Source organism: Azolla caroliniana, unplaced genomic scaffold (assembly GCF_043228905.1).
Source record: "Azolla caroliniana isolate FFs.n. ecotype wild unplaced genomic scaffold, voAzoCaro1.0.p SCAF_10, whole genome shotgun sequence".
NCBI classification, from domain to species: Eukaryota; Viridiplantae; Streptophyta; class Polypodiopsida; order Salviniales; family Salviniaceae; genus Azolla; species Azolla caroliniana.
The window spans coordinates 17,417,210-17,430,999 of record NW_028230445.1 but is presented as its reverse complement, the minus strand read 5'-3'; the positions used below and the strand labels follow the sequence as shown (position 1 = coordinate 17,430,999).

The 13,790-nt window shown below is 37.8% G+C and overlaps 2 protein-coding genes across 2 annotated transcripts; one reads left to right on the top strand and one right to left on the bottom strand.

Annotated features, from left to right (window-relative positions):
• Positions 1-2,757: 2,757 nt before the first annotated feature.
• LOC147859273 (uncharacterized) lies at positions 2,758-6,716 on the top strand. The gene is made up of 9 exons (XM_087326577.1): positions 2,758-2,892; positions 3,002-3,126; positions 4,818-4,918; positions 5,073-5,268; positions 5,393-5,485; positions 5,693-5,752; positions 5,906-5,980; positions 6,059-6,148; positions 6,228-6,716. The coding sequence occupies exons 1-9, from the start codon at positions 2,802-2,804 to the stop codon at positions 6,675-6,677; spliced, it is 1,281 nt and encodes a 426-aa protein (XP_087182703.1). The 5' UTR covers positions 2,758-2,801; the 3' UTR covers positions 6,678-6,716.
• A 993-nt stretch (positions 6,717-7,709) lies between these two features.
• Positions 7,710-13,246, bottom strand: LOC147859272 (2-carboxy-1,4-naphthoquinone phytyltransferase, chloroplastic-like). Its single transcript, XM_087326494.1, has 11 exons — positions 12,755-13,246; positions 11,894-11,997; positions 11,714-11,785; positions 11,476-11,614; positions 10,939-11,045; positions 10,702-10,789; positions 10,558-10,596; positions 10,373-10,483; positions 10,211-10,276; positions 8,144-8,277; positions 7,710-8,045 (listed from the first exon to the last, which is right to left on the bottom strand). Exons 1-10 carry the CDS (start codon positions 13,229-13,231, stop codon positions 8,164-8,166), a joined length of 1,317 nt encoding a protein of 438 aa, XP_087182620.1. The 5' UTR covers positions 13,232-13,246; the 3' UTR covers positions 7,710-8,045; positions 8,144-8,163.
• Positions 13,247-13,790: the final 544 nt, after the last annotated feature.

The following is a 13,790-nucleotide window of genomic DNA, read 5'->3' as shown; positions in this document are numbered from 1 at the left end:
GGCAGAGGCAGTAGCAAGGTTTCATGAGGGTTTGAGGAGAATGGATTCATTCTCGTTTTTGTAGGTACAAGACTCGAGCAATGAATGACAATACGTTTGTAGTAGAAAATGAAGCTGATTTAATTTTGAAAGGATGAGTGAGGATGTTGTAGAGAGTTAAAGCAGAATTTCACGAGTGGATGAGGACAACTGATTCGTTTTGCTTGTTGTCTATACAAGATTTTGATGAAAAATGGCGAGATGGTTGATGTGGAAGTTTTTTTTTGAAGCAGTCTTATTTATTTTCAGTTTTTAGAACGATGAGTGAAGATGGTGGCGGAGGCAGAAGCAAGGTTTTATGAGGGTTCGAGGAGTCTAGTGTCTTCATTCTGTTTTGTGTATGTATAGAAAATTGCTGAAAATAGAGAGATATAGGACTCAAGCGATGAATGGCAAGATGGATGTTGTGGAAAAGGAAGCTGATTTACTTTTGAAAGGATGAGTGAAGATGTTGTCAAGGGTTGAAGCAAAATGTCATGAGTGGATGAGGACAACTTATTCATTTTCTTTGTTGTCTATATAGGAATTTGATGGAAAATGGTGAGATGGCTGATGTGGAATTATTTTGAAGTAGATTTATTTATTTATTAGTTTATACAACGACGAGCGAAGATGATGGCGGAGGCAGAAACAAATTTTCATGAGGGTCTGAGGAGATTGGATTGTAGTAGAGAACCAGTATTTTCATATGGTAGGTTCATCTGGATATGATGAACTCTTAGATGCAGCAACGATCAAGGAATCATTGTGAAAGAAGATATATCACAACATCATGTTGGATATGATGGAATTGGTGCTATGGGCTTTGGCATGGCATCAACATTACTTTGTGATATGGATGCTGGTAGGGCAACAACGTTACTTAGGGAGAAGTCCATCGATTGTGGAGTTCATGTTTACGAACCAAGTTTGGTAAGATGCAAGAAATTTGGAGGATTCATTGGAATTCAGGTGCAAAAGCTGAAAAGAAAATAATAGCTCGTCATGGCTACAACCATTGTAATGTTGTTAGCCTATTCAAGCCGGCATGTATGTAGAATTTGAGTAACGAAGCATATTTTGTTGTGGAAAAAGAAAAGAAAAGAAGAAGAAATAAATTCCAAATAAATACTTCTTGACTAAGTACCAAGCACTTGTTGAGAAGTTAAAGGTTGCTAATACACGTTCCCAAGGCCTATGAATTGAAGTCCATGTTGTTCTCAGGCCCAAGCAATATTCTATTGTTGATTAATGAATTTTTAGAAAACTACCAATAATTTCGTCTTAAGACTTGCATGTTCCTTAACTCGATTAAGAATAATAATTAAGTATTGTCATTAAGTGGTTGTTTCCTTGACTAAATAATATTCGTATGAGATTTAATTTTAGAGCTAAAGTATTTGTTCGAAACTTGGAGGTAATCGATGATAACTTCCTCTCAGCTCGCCAACAAGAGGGTAGATTGTAGAACGAACTCGAGTGTAACCTTCAGAAGGATAAACAACATCGGTTAAGTGAAGGAAGACGGGTTTTCAGGGAACACCACCCTACACTTCATATTGTCCCCAAAGACATTTTTTGATGGCATATATGGATGGGGTCAATGTCCTAAGAGAGTGCACATGTCTACAATTTGAAGTAACTAGTTTAGGTTCATTTTGGGTGCACATGGCTCGCATATTTGCTACTTGACCATCAAGGAAGTCATGATTGACATGGATGGATGCCCTTACACTACATCCAACAATCTGGAGGATACTCTAGGATAATCGTGGCTCCATAATGCTCACACCAAACATAGATGGTAGTGGGATCATTCATATCACATAGAGGCGAGTACCAAACTCTAATCTCTCTACACTTGCCAACACTGTACCACGCCTATCCCGTAATGTGTGGGAAGCATCAACAAACCCAGAAGGTCTTCAATGACAATAACATCAACGTAAACTAGTCTCTCTACATGCAAATGATTACCTTTGGATTTTTGTCAGGGGTTATGCGTTCAAGGATCACTCGGGTGGATTTTGGAAGGTGCTTTGGTCTACATTATTCTCTACCCAAGCGAGCTGAGCACTCATGAAACATCTCCAAAAATTGCTTTGGTCATGTTCTCGTGTTTTTGCTGATCAGTGAATTTGTTCTTTGTTCTCGTGTTTTTCCCTTGGACAAGTAACAATCGGCAATGGTTCGAATGTCAAAATCGAACAGTTTAAAAATTTTGAAACTTGAATCGAACCATGAAACCGTTTAAAAAAATTCAAATCGCGTTTTCGTGGTTCAGTCTTGGTTTTCAACTTAGGTCAAAATCCAAAATTTAAAAATTTAAAGATTTTCCTAAATATGAGAATAAGGCTTGAAAATGAAAAGATTGTCTAAAAGAAAAGTTAAGAATTCAAAAAAATAAAAATAAAAAACCGTTAAACCGCGGTTTCTAACTATTAAAACCAAAAACTGTTAAAAAAAACGTGAACTTGAACCGAACCGAGCTGAACAGTTTAAGCCGTTAAGCTGCGATTTTCATTTCGGTTCGGTTCGGTTCAAACTGAATTGCCCACAAGAAGAAGAGAAGGCCGGCCCGGCCACTCGTGAAGACACATTGAAATGAATGAGTGGAGGCCTAACTTCGTAATTTCTTCATTTAACAAACCTTCATTCGTTCATTCACTCTCTCTCTCTCTCTCTCAAAGGTTTAATGGCATCAGAAGTCGCCAGTCGCAACTGCAGCAGACAAAGAAGAAGAAGAAGAAGAAGCCGCAGTTGCCTGCCGCTCCCGCGAAGCTATGTCGTCGTCGCAGACTCGAAGTCCTTCCTCCTTCCTCTTCTTCCTCACAGCAGCTGCTTCTCTTGTCTCTGGCGCATCTTCCCTTCTTGGTTTGTAACTCTTTTACCTTCTTTTCTTCTTTTCTTCTTTCCTTCTTCCCCCCCCCCCCCACCCCCCTATCTTCTAACCATAGGACTTTCTGATGCCGTACTCAAATAGTACTGTGGAAATGGCGTAGCAGTCTCCGAAAGATGAAATGCAGAATCTTGGAACTAGAGAAATCTTTGGAAGTTTCTGTTGAGCAGAGAGCTGCCGAACGCAAAGGTCGCATTCGAGCTCAACAGGTACACGCACCTTTCTATTTCCGTCCATTTACAGGCGTTGATCAGCGTTTCCGCTTCTTCTTCTTCTTCTTCTTCTTCTTCTTTTTAGCTTTGAAATTGGTGGTCGTATGTATTCTCCAAGAATATATGTTTTGCATCACAGATCCAACTGATTTCCTTTGCACTACTTGAATATTTATTGTGCTTGTTTCAGCTTTAATTTGAAGCTTCTGTGCAGGTTTCGGTCCCAGGACATGTTTTTATTCGAAGTTTTAGTTTCAGGCATCGGTCTTAATACACCATTTCTATAAAATTCATGTTCTTCTTGGCTGCTCAAACAGCTTTCCTTTCTTTAGTTTTAGTTTTTTGTTTCTAGCATAACTTTTCCTTCAAAAATCTATGTTTTGCATCATATTGTTTTCGTTTTTATTGTTTTAAAACTCTCTTACCTATCTTTGTTCCCTTTTAGTTCAAAGTTTTAGTTTTTGGTTCTAATTTGTCTTCCACGAAAAATCAATGTCCTCTATCGCGTTTTGAATTCGTTTGACTAGTTTGAAAATTTATAGTATTTGTTTCTTCAAATCGCACTCAGAGGTAAGGCATTCCCAGTCGAAATAGACGCGTCAGGGCCAGATATTAGTATATCTCCAACCTCCATTCCTCGTGCGTACAGCACATATCTTTTTTTTGTTTGTAACTTTCCTTTCCATAAAACTTGTGTTTGGCATCGTTGTTCAATCTGCTTTCTTTTCTTCTATTTGAAGCTTTTTACCGGGACTTCTTTGGTTTAAAGTTTTGGTCCTAACTTTATGGTCTGTATACATTATCACAGTTAAAATTGTTCCCTTTTTGCTAGTTTGAAGCTTTCTTTTTCTTACTAGATCGAAGGTTTAGCGTGCTTGGTTCCAAGGCTTGTTTCTGATATGCTTTTTCCTATAATGTACAATATGCTTTTCCTTTTTACTGATTTATTGTGTTAGTTTTCAAGGTTCCCTCTGATGCATGTGTTGAATACCTTTGCAAGATCATTTTCTTTATGTTGGATTAGTTAATGATGGATCTGAAATGCTTTTCTGTATCATGGATTGCTGAACCGTCATTAAGCATACATGCTTCATTTCTAATCTGCCGCTTCTAAACTCTATGTCTTGCATCATGTTTCATACTGATTTTGATCTGTGCTTGGTCTCAGTATATGATCCTAACTTGCGATTTCCTGAAATCTGAGTCTTACATCATGTCTCAAACAAATTCTCTTTTTATTAGTTTGAAGGTTTACTGTATTTGCTTTCAATTCAAGGTTCTCTTCTAGTTTATGTTTCAAATGCCTCTGAAAGATCCATTCTTATAGTTGAAAACTAACTTCATTTTTTGAAATATGGAATTTAGCTCTTAGTGTTTTAGTTTCTTTAGTTAAACTTCCATATTATTTTATGGAGAAATTCTTCTTACTATGTTAATTCAATTCATAATATACTTCGTCAAAGCTTAACGTCAAAACCTTATTCTGCCGTTATGAAACCTATTTTTCTTGTTCATTGGGTTACCTTTATAAAAACCTCAGTTAATATTCTTTTTTGGAGAATATTAGGTTACTCAGAAATTTTAGACCAAAGATAGATGAACCGTTCTAAAGAATTAAACAGTTATCCTTCTTTGTTTTGGGGATAAATTAGCATTGACGCCTGAACACAACATGATTTGTATGGCAGGCTCTGAGGGAGACTTTAGTAGACAAGAAGACTTTGGATGGAGTGAATTCTTCATATCCCATGGCTCCCATTGGTTTCATTGAATCTTGCTTTTCCACAAGGTATGGAAACTCTTTCGCCTATGTGCCCTCAGCTCATATTCACTCTACTATGTTTTACATAATTTACTGAAGCCTGGCTATAATGTGAATCATTCTTATGATATATATATTTAGTTAAGGATTTAATAATCTTTCTATATGACAATTCCTACAGAAATGGTACTCCACGCCAACCATTGCTTGTTCCACTGGCAAAGGCATGCTTAACACTGTCCCCTGGCGGTGTGCCTGCCACTGCTTTTGATGGCTTAACTGAATATTCACACTGTTGGTTACTCTACATTTTTCATGCCAATACAGATCTTCCGCATATTTGGAAGCATCCAAACCATAAGGATTTCAAGGCAAAGGTAATGTCTTATTTCGTGAAAAACTCTATAAAATTTGTATTTCCATCTTTTATATGTTAGTCTGTATTTTAAATCTTAAGAGATTGGACTCCTAATACTGAAGCATGCATTTAAATGTAGATAGGTGCGAGTACCTAGACTTGATGGGGGAAAAATGGGTGTATATGCTACTCGAACGCCACATCGACCATGCCCAATTGGGTTGTCAGTGGCTAAGGTGAATATAGATAATTGCTGTTGTACTTTTTATAAGGATGTTTAATGTATTGGTAATAGGAATCACATTTAGGATGAGTGAATATGCATTGTATGCTCATTTATTACTTTAGATTGTTCAGTTCAAAATTTACACCAGCGAACTTCTAATGAGGACCTCTCTAGGCTCACGCATTTAACACAGGTTACTTGTATTATTCTTTCCAAGGTGGAGGGTGTCCATGGGCGCATGCTTTTCATCTCTGGTGCAGACATTGTTGATGGCACAGTACGTTGATCATCTTTACAAATGTTTCGTTCTTGAATTCTTGATGAAAGCTGTAACTCATGGTTGGAATACAGGAATAGTTTAAATACCAATGAGAGCCTGTGGAAACTCATTAATTTACTACATAGCTGATGTTTTTTATATTTATGACAGCCAGTGCTTGATGTAAAGCCGTATCTACCTTACTGTGATTCTATTCCAGATGCAATGGCACCATCCTGGGTGAAGGCAAGTATCAATATGCGGATATGGTTCATCAATTCTGCTCCATATGGAGGCTAAACCAAATGCTTATGTATGCTTTAGGCTGGTGGTGGAGATGATCCCATTGCCCTAGCATCGGTTCAGTTCACGCCAAAATTTTGTGATGATCTTGCCAAAAGTTGGGAAATTTTGGTAAATTCTCGATTAAATCCCTGGTTCTGTTTCTCGTGTTTTATTTTCATTTCCATACATGACTGGAAATATGTTTTAGGGCAAACAATCAATGTATTCAACTCCTCGAGAATTTCAGCAATTAGTCGAGCAAGTACTGTCACGAGATATACGTTCTTTGAGGCAAAGAACAAATCCAAAGAGCTCATCAGCAACCACGGATGAGGAATCTTCACAAGGAAATGGTGCTGATTTTACACAAACACTAACTCAAGATGATGAATCAATTGAATGGAACCCAAGTAGAAGTGAAGCTATTGAGTCCAAAACTCAGTCCCATTTCCAAACCAATGAAGATGAACAATTCTCTAACTCAGCTTTGGTACTCTATAAGCTGGCATTAGAGGCCTGCCTCATAACTTATACTGTAGATAATGGCCATGTTTTAGTTCATGGGATTGAAATCGCAGTATCTCGATCTAGTCGTGTTCGTGATTGCAATCAAATAACATGGGTCAAGGTATCCGAGTCAAATCAAACATCTTCATGATTATTGTATGTACTATTAACAATTGATTGGTTTAGTTAATTGGGTCACTTTGACATATGCATAAACATTATTAATGTGCTATTAGAGGAAACTGTTCCCTAGGATATGGATGGCAAAAACATCTTATGGATTTAATTCAGACATTGCTTAGATTATGGGTTATAATGAGCTTCAAGTTCGGACCATTTTCACCAAGGAACTCCCTTGTTTAAGTGATGCTGTTAATTGTAGATATTTTGGGTTCATGGTATTTACTCTGGAGGAACAATATGGCATGCACACCATCGTGATTGGTATACATGGGGTTGAAATTCTCATACCTCTTGCTACAAGATGCACACTATGACAACACCAGGTCTCTCTAGTATTAGAGTTTTACAATCAAGTACATATCTTGATATGTTTACATTTGTAATTTGTATTGCATGGTCGACTGAGTGAAGGGGAATCTCTCTATGCAAAACCATGGAATATTAAAAGCATGGTCTTCACTAAGCTTGCATTCATTCACGTTGATGGCGATAGCCTTTCCATCAAGATTACATGTACATGGACCATGGTCCATGTAATACATCAAGACTGATATCTAATACATGATTGTATCTTCCCATGATTCTCAAGACTGATATCTTGCCATCAAGATTCTCAAGACTTATATCTAATACATCAAGACTGATATCTTCCCATCAAGATTCTTAAGACTATTATCTAATACATGATTGTGGTTTTCCATTTCGTGAACATGATTGTTCATCTCGTTATTTCAGAATAAACATGACTTATATAGATTATTGTCACAGCTGCTACTTGGCTTCCATTGATAATTTACATAAAACATCATTCCTTAAATCCAATGGATGTAATTGGCATTTCTGCCCTGACAAATGTACTTGGATCCTTTTATGCTTAATATGATTCAAACATACCAGACATCTCTAAACATTTTAGTTATTAGCAGATTCTGGAACTTACCTTTTGCCTTACATAATGAATCACATTTTTATGTTCTATTTAGTTAGCTTTGCAAACATATTTCTCTGAACGAGACTAAAACATTCTAATTACTAAATCTTACAATGTTCATTGATATGGCCAATTTAATTATTGAGAAGCATTGGAAGGACGTGCAGTGTTGCCATGGCAAAATTTGACTTGGGCATTTGATAATAGTGTGAGATCTTTAGTGTCAAAGGATGAAGATGATTGGGCACATTTCAAAGGACCCATCTACGATATGAATTCATGCCAATAGCCTTCCAAAGAACCATCTTCCCAATCATTTCAAACCTTGCATCCGGATTTCAATCCTTAATCATGCCTCAATCGTTCTATAAAGAGGAACTTGTGTAGAGAAATGTTTCGAAGAACCTAGAAATTTGTTTTTACCAAGACGAATTAAAATGAGACCACTTTTCAAAATGCACAGAAAATGAAATAAATGAATAAATATATATTTGGTGCATTACCAACAATCCACATTGGGGGCCTATAGTACAAGACGCATCTGAGAAGCCACAAAAAAACCCAAGGTTAATGCAGCACCCATTGCTGCATGTAGCCTCACACAAAAGTATTTTGCAAGAAATATTTTCTCCTTGTCCTGCAATGCATAAACTATGTTAGTACAATTTTACATAGTTTAGAGAAAAGCTTCAATATTTTTCTTGTCTTTCCATAACAAATTTTGAAGCTTCAATCATTTGCAGGTCTGTATATTGCTGGCACATTTTGGCATCTATAGTTACAGTGACTCATCAGAGAATTCAATCATGTAAGATTGTTCTTCGTCAGTTCACGTCATGTTACATCACAAACCTTCATACCAGAACCATCAGTCTCGCCCCCTACTACCTCCACCTTCTATACCTCATACAAAGTTCAAAAGGCCATCCGGCGCCTCTCACATGGATGGTTGTCTGACCACACAAGACTACAAGGTGAATGCCCTTTAATGCAGTAACCGGTAACCGAACTTGCCCCTATCCTTCCCATCGCGTGAATCAAGCACAACATTGTGCCTCTCCTTCTAATCATGGAATCATCAAACTGTCATGATTTGCCACATTGTCATACTTTCTGGAGTAGTAGTACTTGAAGTGGAACTCCAACACTTCCCTACCACCAACCACATCCTTATATTATGCTACTTCAAAGGTATGTCTACTACAATGACTCCATGTACTCAAAATTCCCTCTGACATGCACTATATGCACAAGTGTTGGGACGAATTAGCAGTTCAAGGGGGCTATCAGAGGTCATCACAAGCACCATCAATGCGAAGCAAGAATGCCCACTCTAACCTCCCCTATTAGGTATACAAAGTAAGAGGCTCACGAGCCATCCACATTCTTCTTTACGCTAATGACATAGTATTGATCTCTGAATATTGTGCAGGTCTACAGCATCATCTTGAGCATGTACATCACAGCCACGTTGATTGGGTGAAAAACGTACACACTCCAACAAGAGCGCAAGTTGAAGTACTAGATTCTCATGTCTATTTAGGAGTCACATTTACAAGCATGATCGGGTGACCCAGAGGAGGCTATGCAGCTCAGCTCTGCCTATGGCCTCAAGAACTTGCCACTCCAAAATAATGAGTGGAATACGGTATTGCCACAAGATCAATGGCGGCTCTATACCCAGAAGACTTGGAAAACATCAAGTATGCCCTAAAGATGGTCTACTACTATGTCAATTTATGAACAGGTTCATACAAGGATTGCGGATGGATTCAAAGCAAGGAACATTGTGTAGGTGCCCAGCTTACAAGCACATAAGAGACATGTACACCACCCTCTGCACAACCTCCACCACCATTTGACAAATGACGGGGAAGGCTGGCCCACCAAACATTGGCCAAATCTTGCACAAGCTTCCAAAGCATAGGGAATCAGCCCTTATATTAGGATGCAACAATAGCTCTGCACAATCTTCACCACCATTCAACAAATGACGGGGAAGGCTGGCTTATCAAACTTTGGCCAAATCTTGCACAAGTTTCAAAAGCATAGGGAATCAGCCCCTGTATCACATGTTACTGATTTCCTCCATAGCTCCACACCTCTGCTAACAATGTACTGTGCCAAGGAGCCACCATTGAGCGAGGAGACGAATGCAACAAAGGTACAACGTGGGTATTAGGATATAAGGCACATAGGACATAAGCTATAATGTCCCATCACCACTACTCAACCCGTACATACTAGTTACACACTTCATGCCTGTAAACCATCTTCAAAATCATTCTACCACATGTATTAAGATCATGATAATGAACATCAGGCTTTGGGAAGCTTACAGTACAGAAACATGAATTCAACCATATTTGTAAGCATGAAACGGAAATATTGGCATCTAAACGGAAAGATTTGTCTATCAACAAATGTATGATATGATGTGAACTGTTAACCTGCTATTCTAGCATTTAAACTCCCTGAGTTTCAATCAGATGAAAACAACTCTAATGGCAGCACTTAATAATGTTCATTTTAGATGTTTCTGATATTAAGAATTTGTGCCTGGCACTTACATCATGATTTTTTGACACAAAATCTACCACAAGCTTTCCAATTGGTGCAGTCATAAGTGAAAGAATCTACATCAAAGAGAGCAGATATATGATATTAAACCATAATATACATTGCACATAGGTTAAGGTTCAATATTCAATGGAAAAACAACAAAAGCTTACAGCACAAGGGTAAGGCATGGTTTTTGTTGCGGTTAAGAGTAAGATCAAGGAATAAAGGCCAATCACTGACATCTTCACAACTTCTTTTCCTTTTTCTGTGCCCAATCTCACCTGTTTTTAAACCAAAATGTTTAGTTTCACGTTCTGTAGATCTTTTTGCTCAATATTTCAATCAATATTCTTACCAAAGGAGACATCTTGCCCACTAACTGGTCACCTTCAATCTATATAATTAAAATTCATTTTTTATCAAAGTAAATCTGGTAACTTTATGCGTGAATTAATAGCACAAAAGAAAACACAAGAATATGAAAAGGGCGAGAGCATGCCTGATGAAAATGACTGCAAAAAAGAATCAACGTAGTAGTTATTCCAACCAGTGTTGCAGCTGCTAGGATAGTTCCAGATACTTGCAGACTGTAGATTCATTATTCCACAAACCTCATAAATGGTCATGATTTGATTATAAGAATTAATATGATCAAACTGTAGATTTATCACTAAGATTATAAACATTTTTTTATTTTATATAAGAAGTTTTCCATGTGAAAGACAGTTCTCAAAACCTGCCAGTAGACTGACTCAAATAGAAGGCTGTTGTCGCAAGGGGACCGAATGCAGTAAAACATAATGGTTCTCCAACCCCCAAATAGCTAAGCCTAAATGGAGGACACTGTCCATAAATACATATAGAAAAAGAACACACGAAGTATGTTATGGGGTATGATATATAAACTTTATATGATAGACTGTTCATGCTCATATAGTTAAATGCCCAAGAGTTTTTCTTTATTTTCCAAAATAACCTTGGTCAACCTAGTCTCAAGCAGTTGTATAGACAAATATCTGGTTTTGTCAATAGCATCTGCTATTTGAGCGATTATTTGGTCAAGTCATCCTGTTTTTCTCTCTTTCGAGGAATGACTACAGCCATTCTGGGAAGCAATGAAAAGTTAGGAGCATATGGAAAAATAAAGAAAAACTTGGGGGTAATCAGGAGATTTTTCAATATATATGACAGAATATACATGTTCATAGTTATATGTATATATACATACGTGATACAATGTAAACATTCATTGCATTATGTACAATATGAATACCTGATATATATATCCACAACAAATGGCTCCAGCTAAAAGTACAAATATTTGCATGTTCTGGGCTTGCCATGCCCCCCATAAAAGACCGAGAAGTCCAAAAACAAGACATGCGTATGCAGAAATTAGCACTCCTTCTCGACTGCATAGGTTAATCATGTCAATTGAACATTTCTACAGGATATCATACGTACTCAGAAAATGCATGTGTGTGTACAATATGTATCTGGTGTTCTGATACCTTCCTGTCATGTTGACAACAGACTCCTTTTTCTCTTTGTCAACTCCTGTCTCAGCATCATAGGCATCATTACTGGCCAATAAAATAAATGTGGTGTTAACCAGAAACAATAACAACTGACATAATGTAAATGCATGTGGTGTTAACCAGAAACAATAACAACTGAAATCATGTTCATACCTTAAATTCAGCCATGCAATAACCAACACGGAAGAAACTAATAATGCACTGAATCTACCAATGTGGAACAATCCAGTTTGCCAGAATGCCACTGTAGAACCCACCTGTCTTTTAAACATGATCAAGTCGTAGCAAAAATCTTAACAAATGTTACAGAACAGATGAAAATGAACATGATCATTTACAAGCACTTAGTCCTGCCCACAAAACAAACACCACGAAAACAGAATTTTTTCCTAGAAAAATTGATATTCTAAGGCTAATGACAGTCAAGATTGATTATGTGCGCCGGATGTGAATGGACCATTGCCCAATCATCATCATTGCCTACATTCTTCTTAGTTCCTATTCTCCACAAGCAAGGAATCTTATAGATTGATTAGGTGAGTCCAAGTAGAGATCTCTTCAGGGGAAGAAGCTAAGATTTTTATCTCTGCACCATCACCGAAGCAAACTACCATACATATCATATGCATTTCGCTAGAAACTCAACATGTAGGCCCCATGCAAGTTCACTTTTTTTCAAGTGTCACACTGTCCTATGACTGTTCTCTCCACACTCATTCAAACCTTTCAAAATTCATAAGATGGAGTGGATGTATCTGTTCAGAAAACTTCTTGCGGCCTGAGGCCTGAAGAGCCATATTATATTACCCTACTGAAAATGTTTTTGTTGGTTCATGCCATAGGTCATGTATTGAAATTCATAAGATGGAATGGATGCATTTGTTCAGAAAACTTCTTGAGGCCTGAAGAGCCGTATTATATTACCATACTGAAAATGTTTCTGATGGTTCATGCCATAGGTCATGCAAAGAAAAAGGCATTTTAAGACATTTTGGGTCTAAGAAAAAGGCTTACCGAGAGAGGGACGAGGGCAACTGAGTATATGGGAAGCTTGATGGCTCGCCATAGCAACTCTTTCTTCTCAGACAAAGCATGAAGTTGTTCTTCTTTTTCTTCTTCATCAAGGATAACTACTTCACCAACAGTTTCTTGTGATAACTCTGCGATATTTCTATCCCTTACATCAGGAAATTCCTGATCTGGAGAATCATTTAAAGAGATCAGGTTTCTGCTTAGTGATGAGGCGACAAAATATATGATCTCTCTCCTAGACGTATAAGAAGAAGAAAAGGCCGATGATCTCTGGAGACAATGATGATGGCGGTATCGTAAAGAGGAGTGAGGCTTATCACACGAGTAAGATCGGAAGCGTATTCTGTGATGGAGGTGGTGTGAAACACCAACAGTGTTAGTCTTTTTCTGTTTGATATTACTACAGCATGAGAATGAGGCCACAGATGTTAATGGCGCTCGTGAGCTCCACGTAGCCATAGCAAATTCAAAGTTTCAGCGTTCTCTGTTTCCTTCCTCTTTCTCCTCGTCTTCCTCTGCTTCTTCTCTCTTTATGCTTCTTCTTCGTTATTCAGCTGGTTCTACATCTGGTCTTCCTCTCACTTCTTTACCTTCTGCAGCTGTTTCTTCTTCCGCCGGAGAAAAAGAACGTTACGAGCATTAGGAAGGAAGAAGAAGAAGAAGAAGCTCTGGCGATGGCAGCAGCAGGTCTGAGTAGCATTATCCAAACAGATAATAGTTTGGCATAATTTCAGATATAGCCCCCCAAATAAAACACACATATAGGATCCCTAACGAGGAAAGAAAATCATTCCCCTTTTGGGCGATTTCCATTTTTTCATGTTTGTTGGTGTGGATATTTCCAATTAGTAGTGACACTACAATTAGTACACATTCTAGGGTTTGTTCTTTTTCCACTGTTCTTGAGAATCCCATTCACTTCTAATTTCCCTAGATAAAACTAGAAGGAGATTTTTACCCAACTTCACGAGCCAATTCTTCTCCGAGACAAATATGAATCCAAACACAACTTTTGTCG

Coding starts and splice junctions, on each gene's coding strand:
- LOC147859273 (XM_087326577.1), top strand. CDS start 2,802: ATGTCGTCGTCGCAGACTCGAAGTCCTTCCTCCTTCCTCTTCTTCCTC. Junction 5,981..6,058: donor TGGCACCATCCTGGGTGAAG/GCAAGTATCAAT, acceptor TGTATGCTTTAG/GCTGGTGGTGGAGATGATCC. Junction 6,149..6,227: donor CCAAAAGTTGGGAAATTTTG/GTAAATTCTCGA, acceptor AATATGTTTTAG/GGCAAACAATCAATGTATTC.
- LOC147859272 (XM_087326494.1), bottom strand. CDS start 13,231: ATGGCTACGTGGAGCTCACGAGCGCCATTAACATCTGTGGCCTCATTC. Junction 11,998..12,754: donor TTGCCCTCGTCCCTCTCTCG/GTAAGCCTTTTT, acceptor TTTAAAAGACAG/GTGGGTTCTACAGTGGCATT. Junction 11,615..11,713: donor GTTGTCAACATGACAGGAAG/GTATCAGAACAC, acceptor TAACCTATGCAG/TCGAGAAGGAGTGCTAATTT.